Source organism: Peromyscus californicus, unplaced genomic scaffold (assembly GCF_007827085.1).
Source record: "Peromyscus californicus insignis strain IS unplaced genomic scaffold, ASM782708v3 Scaffold_1__1_contigs__length_55948999, whole genome shotgun sequence".
Classification (NCBI taxonomy): Eukaryota; Metazoa; Chordata; class Mammalia; order Rodentia; family Cricetidae; genus Peromyscus; species Peromyscus californicus.
The window spans coordinates 34,516,991-34,533,674 of record NW_026294492.1 but is presented as its reverse complement, the minus strand read 5'-3'; the positions used below and the strand labels follow the sequence as shown (position 1 = coordinate 34,533,674).

Sequence of the window (16,684 nt, the reverse complement as noted above, 5' to 3'; positions counted from 1 at the left end):
CCACCCGCATGCCCTCACCTGTCTTCGTGTCCACAGCACATGAAGAGTCATGCAGGTCACAAGAATACATACCATTCCTGACTAATGACAATGGCTATCCTATCCAGAACTGGCTCCTTACATGTCATACCTGCCTGGAAGTCATCCTGGATGTCCAGCAACTCATGTTTGGGCCAACTTAGTGATAGGCTATCCCCTAAGGCTAGCCTGTTCTTTAGAAGGTGATATTAAACCAAATGTGACAGTCTCACTGGGTGAAGCGGGGAGAGGGGAGGATGGAGGTTGCTGTTTTAAAATGGCCCGTTCTCAGCAGCTGGGAATTTCTGGGTGTGAGGACCAGGAATGCGCATTGTACATAAGCACCTGCGGCGGCTTCTTGGGCCTCTCTGTTGAAGGTGAGATCACAACACCTGTCAGCTCCTTCCTGGCTTGCTACCACCTGCAGCTGAGAACACATTCTAGAAAGAACATGTCCAACATGGGCACGCAGCTTTATATGGGAACTGCTACCAGGACCAACAACATGGGCCAGCAGTTAAAGGCGCCTGCCTCCAAGCCTGCTGCCCCGAGTTCAATACCCAGAGTCTTCCAAGTTTTCCTCTGATCTCATACACATACCATGGCATGTACACATATACCATGGCATGTACACGTGTACACACACACACACACACACACACACACACACACACACACACTAAATTAACAAATAGATAAATAAGTAAATAAATGCAGAATAACTGGTACCAAACACCCTTGATTCATATAAACCAGAGCAGATGCTTACATGTGCCCAACAAGATTCAGACTGCGTAGACATCACAGGTAGGAGATAGAAAATTCTTTTATTTACAAAGAATTACATACAGTGCATAGTTTCTCTCTAGAAGGCTTCAGAACGTTCACAAAGCTGAACCAGAACACTTCCTCTAATACACTATACATCTCCGCTTTCCTCACACATGGCCACAGAAGGGAAGAAAAGAATCTTACTTGAACTCGGGAAGGAAGACAAAAACCCACACTAGTGGACCAGGGTCAAGAGTCCAGCTCAATTTGTTTCCAGGTCTTGGAAGAACTTCTCTTGTACTGTTCCAGTTCCTGAAACAAAGACCCGCATTACTTTAAGGAAACAAACAAACATAATTTCAAGTAGGCAATTGCTAGCTTCTTGATAATGACTTTGATAATGACTGCACTGAACACTTGTTTTCTACAAGACAGCCTCCAAAGCTCCTGGGCAGACTAAGCAGCGCTCAGAGATGAACTAAGTAAGGTTTTAGACACAATTATCTACTATACAGAATATACAGGTCACTTTCAATTAGCAACACAAGGCGTTTATACTTCAAGGATTTGAAAGTATCTGTATTTGAAAGCAATATTCAGCTCTTTCCAAAAGTTTGTTTGAAGTTAGCAGATTATCAGTATTTGAGATTTAAAAGTCCTTCCATACAGTGACTCTGCTTTTAGAACCATACTAGGGCTGGAGAGATGGCTTAGTGGCCAAGAGCACAGGCTGCTCTTCTAGAGGACCTGGGTTGGATTCCAAGCATCACATGGTGTCTCACAACCATTTATAACTCCAGTTCTAGGGGATCCAATGCCCTCTTCTGATCTGTGCATACATAAAGTACACAGACATACATGCAGGTAAACAACCACACACATAAAATAATAGTAAAAACCTTAAAAAAAGGAATTTGCCATACCGAGCTAGGTGTGGTGGCGCATGTCTGTAAGGCCATCACTGGGGAGGCGGAGACAGGAGGATCTTAAGTTTGAGGTAAGCCTGGGCTACACAGTAAGACCCAAGGACTGGGGTGTAGCTCAGTGGTGGAGTGTTTGCCGAGCAATGGTTTTCACCCCCATCACTGAAAAGACAAAATCACAGTGTGAGGTATGGCGGCAAATGCCTTTATTTCTAGTCCTGGGAGGCAAAGGCAGTGGAGGTCAGCCTGGTCTACACAGTGATTTCCAGGGCCATACAGGAGACCCTGACTAAAAAAACAAAAACTCTTCATAAAGTAAAAAGTTTTGTTTTTGTTTTTTTAGTTTTTTTCTCGAGACAGGGTTTCTCTGTGTAGTGCTGGCTGTTCTGGAACTTACCCTGTAGACCTGGCTGGCCTCGAACTCACAGAGATCCACTCGCCTCTGCCTCCCGAGTTCTGGGATTAAAGGCATACACCACCTTCTCCTTTATTTTTCTTTCTTTCTTTCTTTCTTTCTTTCTTTCTTTCTTTCTTTCTTTCTTTCTTTCTTTCTTTCTTTCTTTCTTTTCTTTTTTTTTTTGTTGTTGTTGTTTTTCGAGACAGGGTTTCTCCGTGTAGTTTTGGTGCTTGTCCTGGAGCTGGCCAGGCTGGCCTCGAACTCACAGAGATCCGCCTGTCTCTGCCTCCTGAGTGCTGGGATTAAAGGCCTGTGCCACCCTTTCTTAAAAGAGAAACTAACAGACGGCTTTGGAGATAACTCAGTGAGTACGAGAGCTTGCACTGCGAGTTTAAGACCCGAGTTCAAATCCCCAGCACCCATGTCAAAAAAGGAAGAAGAAGAAGAAGAAAACATAGAGAATAGTGAAACATGCAAGGTGTGGACAGACAGATGCTCCTGCTCCTACAACGTCTGCACAGCTGGAAACCGCTGTCTGCAGAAGGGACTGATTAGGGAGATGAGTGTTCATTTACACTCAGCCCTCGGGGGAGCTGGGGGAAACCGATGGTAGCCATATGTGCCCCATAAGAACAGCAACAGTGGGGGGCGGGGAGACAGGAGACTTCCTTCTGTCCTTCCGACACCTCTACATCTTTAACACAAGGTAGTTTCACAGCAGAGGTGGAAACCACGGACAGTAGCCTTCAAGAGGGGATCACCAAGGGATCACCTCCGGGCGGACTCTGTGCCAGTCACCGCCGAAGCAACTGTACAAAGTGTGTTGTTATCCTGGATAAACAAAGGTGGTTGTTCTGCATGATAAGCCAAGCACGGTCCAGCGGCTGGGGTTACTCACGGTCACAGCTGCTACGAACAAAATCCATTGCTGTCTTCATAAAAAGTGCAGGTTATCTTTCACAGTTATCCTTGAAGTTATTAAAACTGAACTGCTGAGGAGTTTCAAAGCCCTGTGTGTACTTGAGAATGCTTTTATGATAATAACTTGGAGGAACTCTTCAGTTTGGTTTATGTCTGAGTGACACCAATCCAGTTTACCAGTTATTTCCCACTTATCCTATTAAAGATTGCTAACTAGTGAAAAGTAGGTAACCAGGTGTGGGGGCACCCACCTTTAATCCCAGACCCCAGGAGGCAAAGGGGGGATCTCTACAAGTTTGAGGCCAGCCTGGTCTACATAGTGAGTTCCAGGCCAGCCAAGACTACACAGCTAGATAGACCTTGTCTCAAAACAACAAAAAAGATTCACAAAAGTAAAGTGATAGTGCAAGCTTTGTCTTTAACTGGAAATGGTCAATCGTTTTTTACCAAGATCCAGGTGAGGACATTGCTTTGTGGGTCTTTGCTGGCTGTGGTATATAATCTGCATACAACAGACAGAGAAAAGAATGGGGCGGTCACCTGGCCATGCCAAAAGAAGGAAAAGGAGTACTTAGCTGATTCATGACCCCCAAAAGGCCTCTAGATTTTCAAGATCACAAGCAGACGAACTCAGAACAATCGCTGTTTGAAAGGTGCTGCAAGGTTTTCTTGACACGGATTCCACGGCGGCTTACAGAGCCATTAAAAAACAAGACGAAGAAGCTCCCTCCCGGCCCACCCCTACCCACCACTACCCACCCCCTACCCACCCCAACTCTCTTAAGAACCCCTGAAGGCTCTGACGACACACAGTCTATGGTCTTATGATACACTGCATTTATATAATATGATATAATAATATATTATAATGGCTGATGGAGCATCTGCCACAGAGAACAGTAACATGGTTCTTCTCTAACCATGAGATCAGTGTGTCAGTGTGCTTAATTAAATTACAGCCCTAGGAGCAAGAGGATTGTTTTAAACTGCGGAGTCAAACAAGGGAACTATGGCTAAGCAAGAAGACCTTAAAAGGGAAAGCATTTACCTAAACCTCCCCTCCCCGCCCTAGACTCCTTTTAATAAAGAAGGGTCTTGCTGCTAGCCAAGGCTAGCCCGCAACTCCTGTGTCTACATAGACCCAGCCTTCTCAGGGCTAGGATTACAGTCACGTGTCACCTTGACCACTTTTCCCTTTTCTCCTCTTTTAACAAAAATATTGAAAAGAGGTAAAAGGGTGGAGCAAACACTTTCCTTTCAGATTCCCTACAATCAGGAATGGCTTCGAGCTCAAGGACTTTCTGTGAAAGCTGACAGAAGAGACTTGAGCAATAAGAGAAAAGAGTGCTAGCCAGGCAGACCCCGTCCACAGGCAGCTCTGGTCTGCCCATGCTCTGAGCCGTGGGCTGGCCTCACAGGTTACAGGACCTCCCTGCGTGGGAAAGGACTAGGCTCAAGACAGATCCAAAGGCTGTCTTCGCTATGCTGTGATAAGACATCACGACCAGAAGAAGCTTGGGGGAGAAAAGGGTTGATTTCAGCTTACACATACACCTGCATGTGCCTATCCATCCCCGACGGAAGTCAGGGTGGGAATCAAGCAGGGCGGGAACCTGGAGGCAGGAGCTGATGCAGAGGCCGTGGAGGGGTGCTGCTTACTGGTTTGCTCCTCATGGCTTGTTCAGTGTGCTTTTTTTGCGCATCCAGGACCACCTGCACAGAAATGGCACTGCCCATAATGGGCTGGACCCTCCCAAACCAATCACTAATTAAGAAAATGCCCTAGAGACCTGCCTACAGTCGGATCTTATGAAGGCTTTTTTTCTATTGCCGTTCTCTCTCTCTCAGATGACTCTAACTTGTGTGAAATTGACATAAAACCAACCAGCACAGTGGCATAGTCTTTCAGTTCCTCTGGGGGTAGTGAGTTGTAGGATTGTCCATTCAAGGTCAGTCTGAGCTACCAAATGAGACTGTTAAAAAAATTTTTTTTTGAATAGCGATCTTAAAAGAATGAAGCATTGTGGGATGTGGTGGTGGGGTGCCCACCACTTTGCTGGAGGGATTATGTATAGAGAGGTAATTCCTCAGTGGCAACTGAGCTTTTTGGGTGGGACTGAATGGAAGCCACAAGCTTGCTGCTCCATCCTAAACCTGCCAGGCTCCAATTTCATTGTGAATGTTTCAAGGCTCGGAATGCCACTTTCTGTTCCAGACTAACAATCTCAGGTGCTAACAATGGGTGTTGGGGGTAGGGAAAGAGCCAAGGGAAGATCAAGGCCTGTCTGGCGTAGGCTCTGAGCTAGCCCTCCACTCACAGACAACGGCACTATAATTTAATGATACAGGATGTCGTCTCTCTTCCTCAGAAGAACAAGGCTGAGCCAGGGCTGGGTCAGAGGTAGGTCAGCCATGGCCAGTTCTGCCTTAGGAGCCTGCAGGTTGCTTCAAGGGGAACACCTGGATGGAATTATGGAAAATCCTAAGCACAGATTTAAGTCAGAAGCAGCTAAGCTCTTCTTTTAAATGAATACACCATTATTCAGTGCCAACTCACATCTAAAAATCACAATGGTATTTTCAAGGGAAAATGCTACCCAGTAATCAATAATCATTAAAAGATAAAAGAAGCAATATGAAGACGGAGATACAGACAACTGGTTAGATTTTCACCTAAAGCTCATAATTTTTTATTTTCTCTATCATTTTTCTCTCTATCTGTCAGTCAACTTGTCTGTCTATCTATCTATCTATCTATCTATCTATCTATCTATCTATCTATCTATCTATCTATCTATCATCTATCTATCTTTGAGACAGGGTCTCACTCTATGGCTCAGGCTGATCTCAGATTTGCAAATGTCCTGCTGAAGCCTCTAGAGTGCTGGATGAACTTTTGTTTTAAGCTATCCCAGTAAAACTGGCAGCAACTATATTGCCCATATACAAAATACAGGTATACATGTAAATGCCTAGAGAGAATGTTAAGAATCTCCTAAATTAATTTTGAGAGGATTACCACTTTGCATATCAGCACACAGTTGGGAACAGCTTAAGCTTCTGCAATTCCTTCATGGAAAGCATGAAAAAATATTCAAATTAAATTTTTGTTTGTTTTGTTTTCAAGACAGGGTCTCACTATGGCTGTCCTGGAATTCACTATGTAGACCAGGCTGATCTTAAACTCACACAAATCTACCTGCCTCTGCTACCTGGCTTTAACAGAAAAAAAAAGGATATCAGGATGTCAAACTTTAGAATCAGCTATCAATGAAATAATCAAGCATCAAATGGTAATCATTGTGGTACCTGTATGGCAAAAAGTACAAATGACATGCAGATTCTATGTGTGCAGTCTGAAATTAGCACAACTTATCTACCAGAACAACACAAATTAAATTGGCTTTTAGGCAAAATGGAGATATTACATATTTTCTTAGGTAATAAAAAAAAATCTGTCATCCAAGCATTCTAGCCACTCCGATGCGTTAACTGAATGCCACAGTTGAGCAAGACGCTCCAGGCGCAGGGCTTGTCCTCCACTTTCACTCAAAGTGAAGTCAGAGAAGATACAATTCCAAAGTGTAAATTCAGAGTTCAAATACGTCAGCGCATTACTAACGTCTGTGCATATGACCTTATTAAAGCAGTCAAGATGCAATAGAAACCAATAATGACAGTTAATAATTGACTCAAATACTAATTGGGAGATGACCTCCAGTAACCTCTCCAGCCAAGGTTCATGCACAATGAGGGTTACATCAGTTCATCTGAGTGTCCCCACCTCATGTTTCAAGCTTTGCTAGAGCTACCAAACCGTTTACATATTCATAGCAGGTTTTCAAGCTGTCTGGAATATGTTTAAATAAAACATTTGCTTACTTAATTTGAGGACCTCTTAAGGTAAAGAGTGAGTGCTAGGAAAAATGTCTGGGTCGCCAGTCCCAGTAGACAAGTGTCTTCAAATAACCCTTCCAACAGTGTGACTGCCCAAGTTACAAAGTTCTACAAACCCGCCCAGATACGGTCAGGCTTTCAGTTTGCAGAGTGTGCCATACAAACGTGTCCTCATCCAAGGACAGATAGTGTGACATCTCATTTTATCACTGTAAAAGGAGAGCTGACAAAAGTCTATGTCCAGTATTTGTGTCATGGTGAATTCACCAACAAACGATTCTATTCTTACTTAAGATTTGCATACTGAAATGGGGCTATCCTGGCTCGTCCACTTCTAAGCATCTTCTTCAGAGATCCTAGGGTCCATCAGGGATGCTTATGTATCTTGGCCTGAATGGATAAAGCCCTTGGACAAGGTAATTCTCCAAGTACTAGGAAACTATACTATGTCTGACAACAGAGTAGGAACCAAACACTTCCAAAGAGTATCAGGAAAGCATTTCTCCAGCAGAGAGGGTGGGAGCCATACCCATCTTTAACATCAAGTCAGTTGGAAAAGGGTTTGTAAGCTTTTACATTATCTCTGGGTAGTGGAAAGGCAGGTTTCTTCTATATGCATATCAGAGCTTTTTTCTACAGAGATGTAATAATTTTTTTTTTTTTTTTTTTTTTGGTTTTTCGAGACAGGGTTTCTCTGTGTAGCTTTGCGCCTTTCCTGGAACTCACTTGGTAGTCCAGGCTGGCCTCGAACTCACAGAGATCCACCTGGCTCTGCCTCCCGAGTGCTGGGATTAAAGGCGTGCGCCACCACCGCCCGGCGAGATGTAATAATTTTACAAGTAAAAAAATTAGGAAAATGTATGAATTTCTCAATGTATACCATATTTCGGTGCAATTGAGTTTTGGGAAATACCTGATCCTTCTGAATTCTCATCTCATCCACTTCACTTTCTGCATACTGTGGATCTCGGGCAGGGTCCTGGATCGCCTTCAGGGTGCTGGTACTCTAAAATCATGATTCTCTAAGTCATTTCAGGCCCACAACCCACATTTCAATGGCCACCATCTGTCTAAGGGACCAAGCTCCATCAGCCTGGCACTGAGAGTTCTTCAGTCTCCACCACTCTTTGGAAATCCACCTCAGATACACTTGCCGCCCCCCGCCCCACGTCCTCCCCCACCCCCACCCCCCATCATTTGTCTCTCTCTTCCAACAGCCAGAGAGCTTTGTTTGGAAGGGGACAGGGGCCATGTCTTACTCAGCTTTTAACCTCCATGGTGCTTGGTTTACAACGGTCTCAACAAACATTTCATCATTTAGGAACATGAGAAACAGAGTCATCATGGTAGAACCTTCATGGCACTTCCTGTCACAGATGACTGTAGCTCTCTAGCCAAGGGGAATACACACCTTTGGGGGGAAGAGCTTTTCATACACCTTTTTCCACAGCTCCATTGGCGAATGGGCCTGAAGCTTTCCAATGTCACTATCGGGAACAGGAGGGGACCCTAAAATAGAAAGTTTTACCTCACATGACTACAGAGATTAAATTAGTGTAAACTATTAATAAAGCAGATGTCATCTATTAAAGTACAAATCTCAGGTCACTCATTTTCCATCTCCGTGTTACAGACACCATTAAAATGATGCCTAGCTAGGCTGTTGTGCTGCCAGAGGCAGTAAGAAGTAACGGGTGAGCTAACACTCTTTTTCCACACCCTGCACCCGTATCTGTGCCCCATTAACAGTAGTTCCAGAGCTTGATGTTTACACTAGAAACATGCATGCACTTGTGATAGAGAGCTCATGCAGGAGCACCATTGGTTTTATGGAAAACTGATCGTAACACAGACGTTCATTCCTAGTAGATAATGAACTGGCATTATGCACAGTTTTGTTTTATAACACCAGGAAACAGTCCAAATATCAGCTGGAACCGTGGGCAGCGTATACACTGAAAACCCACCAAAGTACACCGAGTCCAAGATAATACCGACTGGCAAACTTTTCTACATGTGTGTAAATGCAGAGTGCTGTGGAGATGTGAAAAAAACTCCCTACACACACACACACACACACACACACACACACACACACACACACACACACACACACGACTCAGCGTCCTCTTCCCCTTGCGGTGCTGGAACTGTACCAAGGACCTCACCCCAGCTGGGCACTCGTCACTGAGCTACAGTCACAGTACTAGCCCCACCATTTTAATGAGGAAAATGTATTTATATCTTGAATATTTACATTACTTTGAAAAATTAAAAAATTCAGTTACTTTCTGGCAATTTTTAATCTATAACCTGAGATTTTTCCATTCTTTCTAACATCTTTATCGTCCCCAAACTGTTCATGACCTTCAAGGACTTCCTTACTATCCTGGTGGAAAGTACTGATTCACTGATTCACTACCGTGTGTGTGTGTGTGTGTGTGTGTGTGTGTGTGTGTGTGCGTGTGTGTGTGTAAAACACTGATGCTGGGAACTGAACTTGGATCCTTTGGAAGAGTGGCAAGTGCTCTTAATTGCTGAGCCATCTCTCAGCCCCAGATCCGTGATTTTTAAATTCAGTAATTAGCAAGCCTTTTCTGGCTAACTATTCCCACAGACAGAATTCTGCCAGCGTCATCCATCAGTGCACTATTCCCACAGACAGAATTCCGTCAGCGTCATCCATCAGTGCACTATTCCCACAGACAGAATTCCGTCAGCGTCATCCATCAGTGCACTATTCCCACAGACAGAATTCCGTCAGCGTCATCCATCAGTGCACTATTCCCACAGACAGAATTCCGTCAGCGTCATCCATCAGTGCACTATTCCCACAGACAGAATTCCATCAGCGTCATCCATCAGTGCACTATTCCCACAGACAGAATTCCGTCAGCATTATCCATCAGTGCACTATTCCCACAGACAGAATTCCGTCAGCGTCATCCATCAGTGCACTATTCCCACAGACAGAATTCCGTCAGCGTCATCCATCAGTGCACTATTCCCACAGACAGAATTCCGTCAGCATTATCCATCAGTGCACTATTCCCACAGACAGAATTCCATCAGCGTCATCCATCAGTGCACTATTCCCACAGACAGAATTCCGTCAGCGTCATCCATCAGTGCACTATTCCCACAGACAGAATTCCGTCAGCGTCATCCATCAGTGCACTATTCCCACAGACAGAATTCCGCCAGCGTCATCCATCAGTGCACTATTCCCACAGACAGAATTCTGCCAGCGTCATCCATCAGTGCACTATTCCCACAGACAGAATTCCGCCAGCGTCATCCATCAGTGCACTATTCCCACAGACAGAATTCCATCAGCGTCATCCATCAGTGCACTATTCCCACAGACAGAATTCCGTCAGCATTATCCATCAGTGCACTATTCCCACAGACAGAATTCCGTCAGCATTATCCATCAGTGCACTATTCCCACAGACAGAATTCCGTCAGCATTATCCATCAGTGCACTATTCCCACAGACAGAATTCCATCAGCATTATCCATCAGTGCACTATTCTCACAGACAGAATTCCATCAGCGTTATTCATCAGTGCACTATTCCCACAGACAGAATTCCGTCAGCGTCATCCATCAGTGCACTATTCCCACAGACAGAATTCCGTCAGCATTATCCATCAGTGCACTATTCCCACAGACAGAATTCCATCAGCGTTATCCATCAGTGCACTATTCCCACAGACAGAATTCCATCAGCGTCATCCATCAGTGCACTATTCCCACAGACAGAATTCTGCCAGCATGCACAGTGATTCTCAGGGCTCTTGAAATTAAGCTGGCACTACTAAAAAGATGCCAATCTGTCTCCACCATCCATTAAGCAACACCACCTCATTCTTTGCTAAGGTCTTAGGAGTATTAGAGGATGGAAACACCAGCCTGTTGCCATGTGAAAAATCAAACCATAGCCAAGGTTCTAAAGAATTGCTAGGCCCAAAGAGCTTCTTGGAAAGATAGGGGACTTGATAAATATACTATGGATTCTGTGAGTTTAGAAAATACATCTCAATAGCTAAGGCAGACTATTCCGTCTTGCACTTTTTTACATTTTGAAAGAGGGTCATGCTATACAGCCCAATCTGACTGGCCTTGGGTTTAAAGCAATCTCCTGCCTCAGCCTCCGGAGTGCTAGGATTACAGGTGGGATATACCACCACACCCAACTGGAAAACTGTCTTATAATGGAAAATTAAGGCGTATTTAAAGGTTCTTGGTTTACTCTATCACTTCAGCCCCACATAGTCGATCATTATTCACAGCGAGCTCTGCAGTCCCCTGACTACCCTATACTCCTGATTTCTTCTAAACTTGGGGAACTAGAATTTAAAAATGCATTTCCCCCTGATGGCGGTAGGCTCAGAATTCATCTCTGGTGCATGAGGGGGCTTTTTGAAGCCCACTACCTATGATGGGACACGTTGCACAGCCTTGAGGCAGGGAGAAGGGGCTGGACTTGCCTCTACTGAATGTGCCTCCCCAATGGGGAGGCCTTGCCTTCTTGTGGGGGGGGGGTTGTGGGGGAAGGATGGGGGGATGGGAGGAGGGAAGAGGGGGATCTTTGATTGGTGTGTAAAATGAATGAAAAAATTTTCTTAATAAAAAAGTACATTTCTTTAAAAGTAGAATAGAGATCAGAAATCTGTCTCCCATGTAGTACCATACATTCTACCACAAATATATCAGTGTGTTGCAAGCTACATCAATTCTGGATAAAATAAATACATATGAAATAACTGCCAGAAAATGAAGCCAGAAATGGTGGTGTGCTGGAGACCAAGGAAACAGGAAGACAAAATCAATAAGCAATTTAAAAAGATTAAGCAATATTAATAAGTTCACCAACCTATTTGACATAAAGAGTCCAATCCTGCTGTGATAAACAGTGGTTTATTCTGATCCACACATATTGATTTGCTGTATGGCAAAGAAAAAGATTCTAATTTAGGTCACCAATCGAATATGCTGCCACACTCTACTGTAAACACGAGGGCCAATTTTATATAAGTCACTGACGAGAGAGCATTGACCCAAATGGACCAGTGAACACTGACTCTGACAGAATCCCACCTTCTAAGTCTAAACTAAGAGAAGAGCAAAGCAAAAAGATAGACACTAAAACTTTCAATTCCATTTAAAATTAGCAGAAGAAAATAATAACAAAACGAAAGCTAAAGAGATGGAAGAGAAGATATAATAGAAATCAGGGAACAAGGATAATTGGAAAATGTTTAACAGTACCTCTTATCAATACCAAATGCCAACTGGTTGATAACACCACGTATTTTCAGTAACAGAGCTTCCGATTTGCTGGTAAACTGCAACAAACAGGAGATTTAATTAAACTCCGTTCTATAATCTCTGTAACCGGTAAAAATACGGTTCTGAACAAGCACACACAGCGAGAGAATTACAACTTCTTTGCCTCAAAACACTTACATTTGGGGAGACAAAACAGAAGCTGAATAAAGAAATCGTGATAAACTTGCCTCGCTACCCAGAATTCACGAGTGCATGATGTGGAAAGGACCCCTGTGAACACAGCAATCACTTCACCTTCTCAGGTGGTCAGAATTTGCACGTTTGTGCTGTGTGTAGACACCAACATTCCTGGTTAGACAACTAGAGGCATATATCAAAAGTGACTGTAACATCTGCAGGTGCACTGCCCGCCATCAGGGCAGTGGTGTGGCAGCTGCGGGCAGGGACAGACATTGGGACTCGCTGAAGTGACTGTTCAGCTTCTTATTTGAATTGCCTGCGGAGCCTGAAGAAAGAATTACCGAATACTCTCATGGTGAAAAATAAGAGGATCGAACCAGAGCATCTCAGGAGAGGAAAAGGACGTGGCTTCTACTGATAACGAGGCTCTGACACTGCGTGGAACCAGGAGGCATGGTTACTCTACCAACTGTTAAGTCAGGGTTCGCCTTCTAAATACCATGCCATTCAAAGGCAAAGGGAACAGCTGGGATGTCCGAAATGGCAGGGTGGGGCCTTAAACTGGAGTGAAATACACTTATAAGGCAAAGATATCAACTCCCCGGTTCCCATGGCAGACCCACAAGGTCACAGAGGAAATATTCAAGGAGGGCACTGGGGTACAAAGATGAGACACAGCCATTTAATACAAAGAATTAGAGCATGTTAATGTGTATCATACGGTACTTAAAAATAGGGAAAATTTTAATTAAAAAATGATTGTTTTGTTTTGCTTAATTTTACTATATAGTTTTATATTTATTACAATATAATTAATATATTTTTGTTGATTTAAACTACGTAATTTTGTAACATTTTGTTTGTATTGCTGAGCGGTAGTGGTGCACGCCTTTAATACCAGCACTCAGGTGGCAGAGGCAGGCGGATCTCTGTGAGTTCGAGGCCAGCCTGGTCTACAGAGTGAGTTCCAGGACAGGCACCAAAACTATACAGGGAAACCCTGTCTCGAAAAAAAAAATTTTTTTGTTTGTGTTATATGGGCGAGGGGAAAACCTACTCAAAATATGTTTCACAGGAGGTAGGTGTGGGAGAACATTGGAAGTTCTCTCACTAATTACTGCAACTGCTCCCTCTCTCGAACACCTCCACACACAGCTGTGGACCTCCATGAATCAGCTCAGTGCTGGGGACTAACTCATCCTCACCTAGAGCAACACACCCCATTTTCAGATAATGATCATGTTGGAACGCCCCTCCCTGTTGATTAGTACTGGGGTATTAGTGTCAGAACACCCCTCCCTGTTGATTAGTACTGGGGTATTAGTGTCAGAACACCCCTCCCTGTTGATTAGTACTGGGGTATTAGTGTCAGAACGCCCCTCCCTGCTGATTAGTACTGGGGTATTAGTGTCAGAACGCCCCTCCCTGTTGATTAGTACTGGGGTATTAGTGTCAGAACGCCCCTCCCTGTTGATTAGTACTGGGGTATTAGTGTCGGAACGCCCCCCCTGTTGATTAGTACTGGGGTATTAGTGTCGGAACGCCCCTCCCTGTTGATTAGTACTGGGGTATTAGTGTCGGAACGCCCCTCCCTGCTGATTAGTACTGGGGTATTAGTGTCGGAACGCCCCTCCCTGCTGATTAGTACTGGGGTATTAGTGTCGGAACGCCCCTCCCTGTTGATTAGTACTGGGGTATTAGTGTCGGAACGCCCCTCCCTGTTGATTAGTACTGGGGTATTAGTGTCGGAACGCTCCCCCCTGTTGATTAGTACTGGGGTATTAGTGTCGGAACGCTCCCCCCTGTTGATTAGTACTGGGGTATTAGTGTCGGAACGCTCCCCCCTGTTGATTAGTACTGGGGTATTAGTGTCGGAACGCCCCCCCCCCTGCTGATTAGTACTGGGGTATTAGTGTCGGAACGCCCCTCCCTGCTGATTAGTGCTAGGGTATTAGTGTCGGAACGCCCCTCCCTGTTGATTAGTACTAGGGTATTAGTGTCGGAACGCCCCTCCCTGCTGATTAGTACTAGGGTATTAGTGTCAGAACGCTCCTCCCTGTTGATTAGTACTGGGGTATTAGTGTCAGAACGCTCCTCCCTGCTGATTAGTACTAGGGTATTAGTGCCAGAACGCTCCCCCCTGTTGATTAGTACTAGGGTATTAGTGTCGGAACGTTCGTATTGATTCTTGTAAAAACTGTAGAAACATTTTCCAAAGCATCGTGTCACCCTGACATACAGACAGACAGAGCTCAGTCTTAAAAGGTGGCGAGAACACATAATGAAGTGTATTTGAAATGCTCTAAACACATAACAATTGAAAATATACAGCATACATGGTACTTTCAGCCATGAAAGCGAAGGGCTTGGCCATGCTGCCTCCACATTTCTCTGAGTGCTTTAATTTAGAGGAGAGGAGACTATTACATATTTATTCAAAGACTAAGGTAGCTTTGCTTTTGGTTTTGAGACAGGAACTGTCAACTTTTTGGGTTGGTCCGTCTCACCATGTAGCTCAGGCTGGCCTGCATGAGCGCCTCCTGCCTCCGTCTCCTGAGTGTGTTCAGACATCACCACCATTTACCAACTAGCTCCATGTTTCAGGCCACACACCGAGCCCTTCCCACCCCTTCCGCTGCTCCTCCTAAGAATCCTATGAAGGAGGCACCATTTCCGTCCGTTTGTGCCCAAGAGGAGGGGGACGCTTACGTGATTGCTAAATCATGTGTCTAATAATCGGTCACACTGACATTGAGCCAAGGCAGCATGGCTTCAAAAGTCATGATTTTAACCGCTACAACATCATTTCTTTTACATAAAAGCATCTTGTTGAAAGTTTTTCCCTGTTTCCTTTTGAGGGACTATAGATTCTAATTCTTTTTTTTTTTTTTTTTTTTTTTTTTTTTTTGGTTTTTCGAGACAGGGTTTCTCTGTGTAGCTTTGCGCCTTTTCCTGGAACTCACTTGGTAGCCCAGGCTGGCCTCGAACTCACAGAGATCTGCCTGGCTCTGCCTCCCGAGTGCTGGGATTAAAGGCGTGCGCCACCACTGCCTGGCAGATACTAATTCTTAAAGAGAAAAATGAAAATGAGTGAAAACACCAATATATCTCTGTCAGCTGGCCTGGGCTTACAGACACAGGCCATGTAGGGAGGAGAAGCCACAGCAAGCAGAGCGTGCTCTGTGCACACCTCACGGCCTGCAGGAACAGGGCTTTGGCAGTGGGGGAGGAAAGAGGGCAAAAGGTGACATTAGGCACATCTGTTAGGCACATCTGTGAGCCCAGCTCCTCCTTCCCGCACATTCCCTCAGGAACAGGACTGACCATCAGTGAGGCTCCGTAATAATGTGCAACAAACCGAAGCGTCTTGCATATCACCTTTCTCTTCTCAGGATCAAAGTCCTGGAGAAAAAAAAATTATTAAAAGGAAAAAATAAGCCGAGAGATCTCAACAGTTCACTTGGGCAGACACACGTTATTTATTTTTAAACCCCCCACCCTGAGGAGTTGGGCGCGGTCACCTCCACGTTCCTGTCTACAGAGACCGAACAAGGCTGCAGCCCGCTACTGCCAGAGCTATCAGATCCGCTTAAACGCTCGGCTTAAGGGAATCCAGATATAAGCACACATTTTATCCTGAGGAATACCCGAAGGATTCTCTGACAAGCCAAGATAAGAAGAAATTAATTTCCTACTTTCTTCAATTTAAAGTTGGGAAGTAAATCTTATCCCTCAGCGGCTGAAGATTCGTTTCCTAAGTCTTCTGCCTCGTCCCTGTTCTAACCATTGTACTCTCTTTCCTCACTTCTTTGGGACATCCTTGCTCTATCTCCCTTTCTAAAATCCTTAAGATGGCTGTCTCTGAGCCTGTCCCTTCCAGAGTTACAGTTCTTATTTCATCATTTTTATTCCTCCCCACAAAGCATAGCCATACATGTCCAACGAAGAGCTGCAAAGGGAGCACCTACCTGAAAAATATCATATTTACTTCCGATTATGACCAGGGGTATTGGAAACGGGTCAATTAACTCACGATCCTGTTAATAAATATACTTGGTTGATTACAATTGTTTATTGCTATGCCCTCAGGAATTTATATTTACTTAAAAAACCACCATTTCTGGTCTCTTCATATTCTCTGTCATAGAGTTTGTTACTATATTTACTTTCACTTCCTGCTGTATTTTAAGTGTGAAGCCAGAAACAGCAAGTCCCTCAACACCATGGTTCATTCATTTCCCTGTTCTGTTGTTCTGTTTTCTTCCTCTCTCCCTCCCTCCCT

At 44.4% G+C, this 16,684-nt stretch overlaps 1 protein-coding gene across 2 annotated transcripts in view; it reads right to left on the bottom strand.

The window, feature by feature from the left end:
* Positions 1-826: 826 nt before the first annotated feature.
* Positions 827-16,684, bottom strand: part of Dync2li1 (dynein cytoplasmic 2 light intermediate chain 1) — a 38,281-nt gene continuing 22,423 nt past the window's right edge. Inside the window, exons 7-13 of one of the 2 annotated variants that reach the window (XM_052746445.1) lie at positions 16,371-16,439; positions 15,727-15,804; positions 12,202-12,278; positions 11,807-11,877; positions 8,339-8,436; positions 7,841-7,933; positions 827-1,101 (exon numbers count right to left, since the gene is read on the bottom strand). In XM_052746445.1, coding sequence (XP_052602405.1) covers positions 1,039-1,101; positions 7,841-7,933; positions 8,339-8,436; positions 11,807-11,877; positions 12,202-12,278; positions 15,727-15,804; positions 16,371-16,439 — 549 coding nt within the window. In that variant the 3' untranslated portion in view covers positions 827-1,038. The remainder of the gene's footprint in view (positions 1,102-7,840; positions 7,934-8,338; positions 8,437-11,806; positions 11,878-12,201; positions 12,279-15,726; positions 15,805-16,370; positions 16,440-16,684) is intronic. The other variant, XM_052746446.1, reaches the window with a different exon arrangement.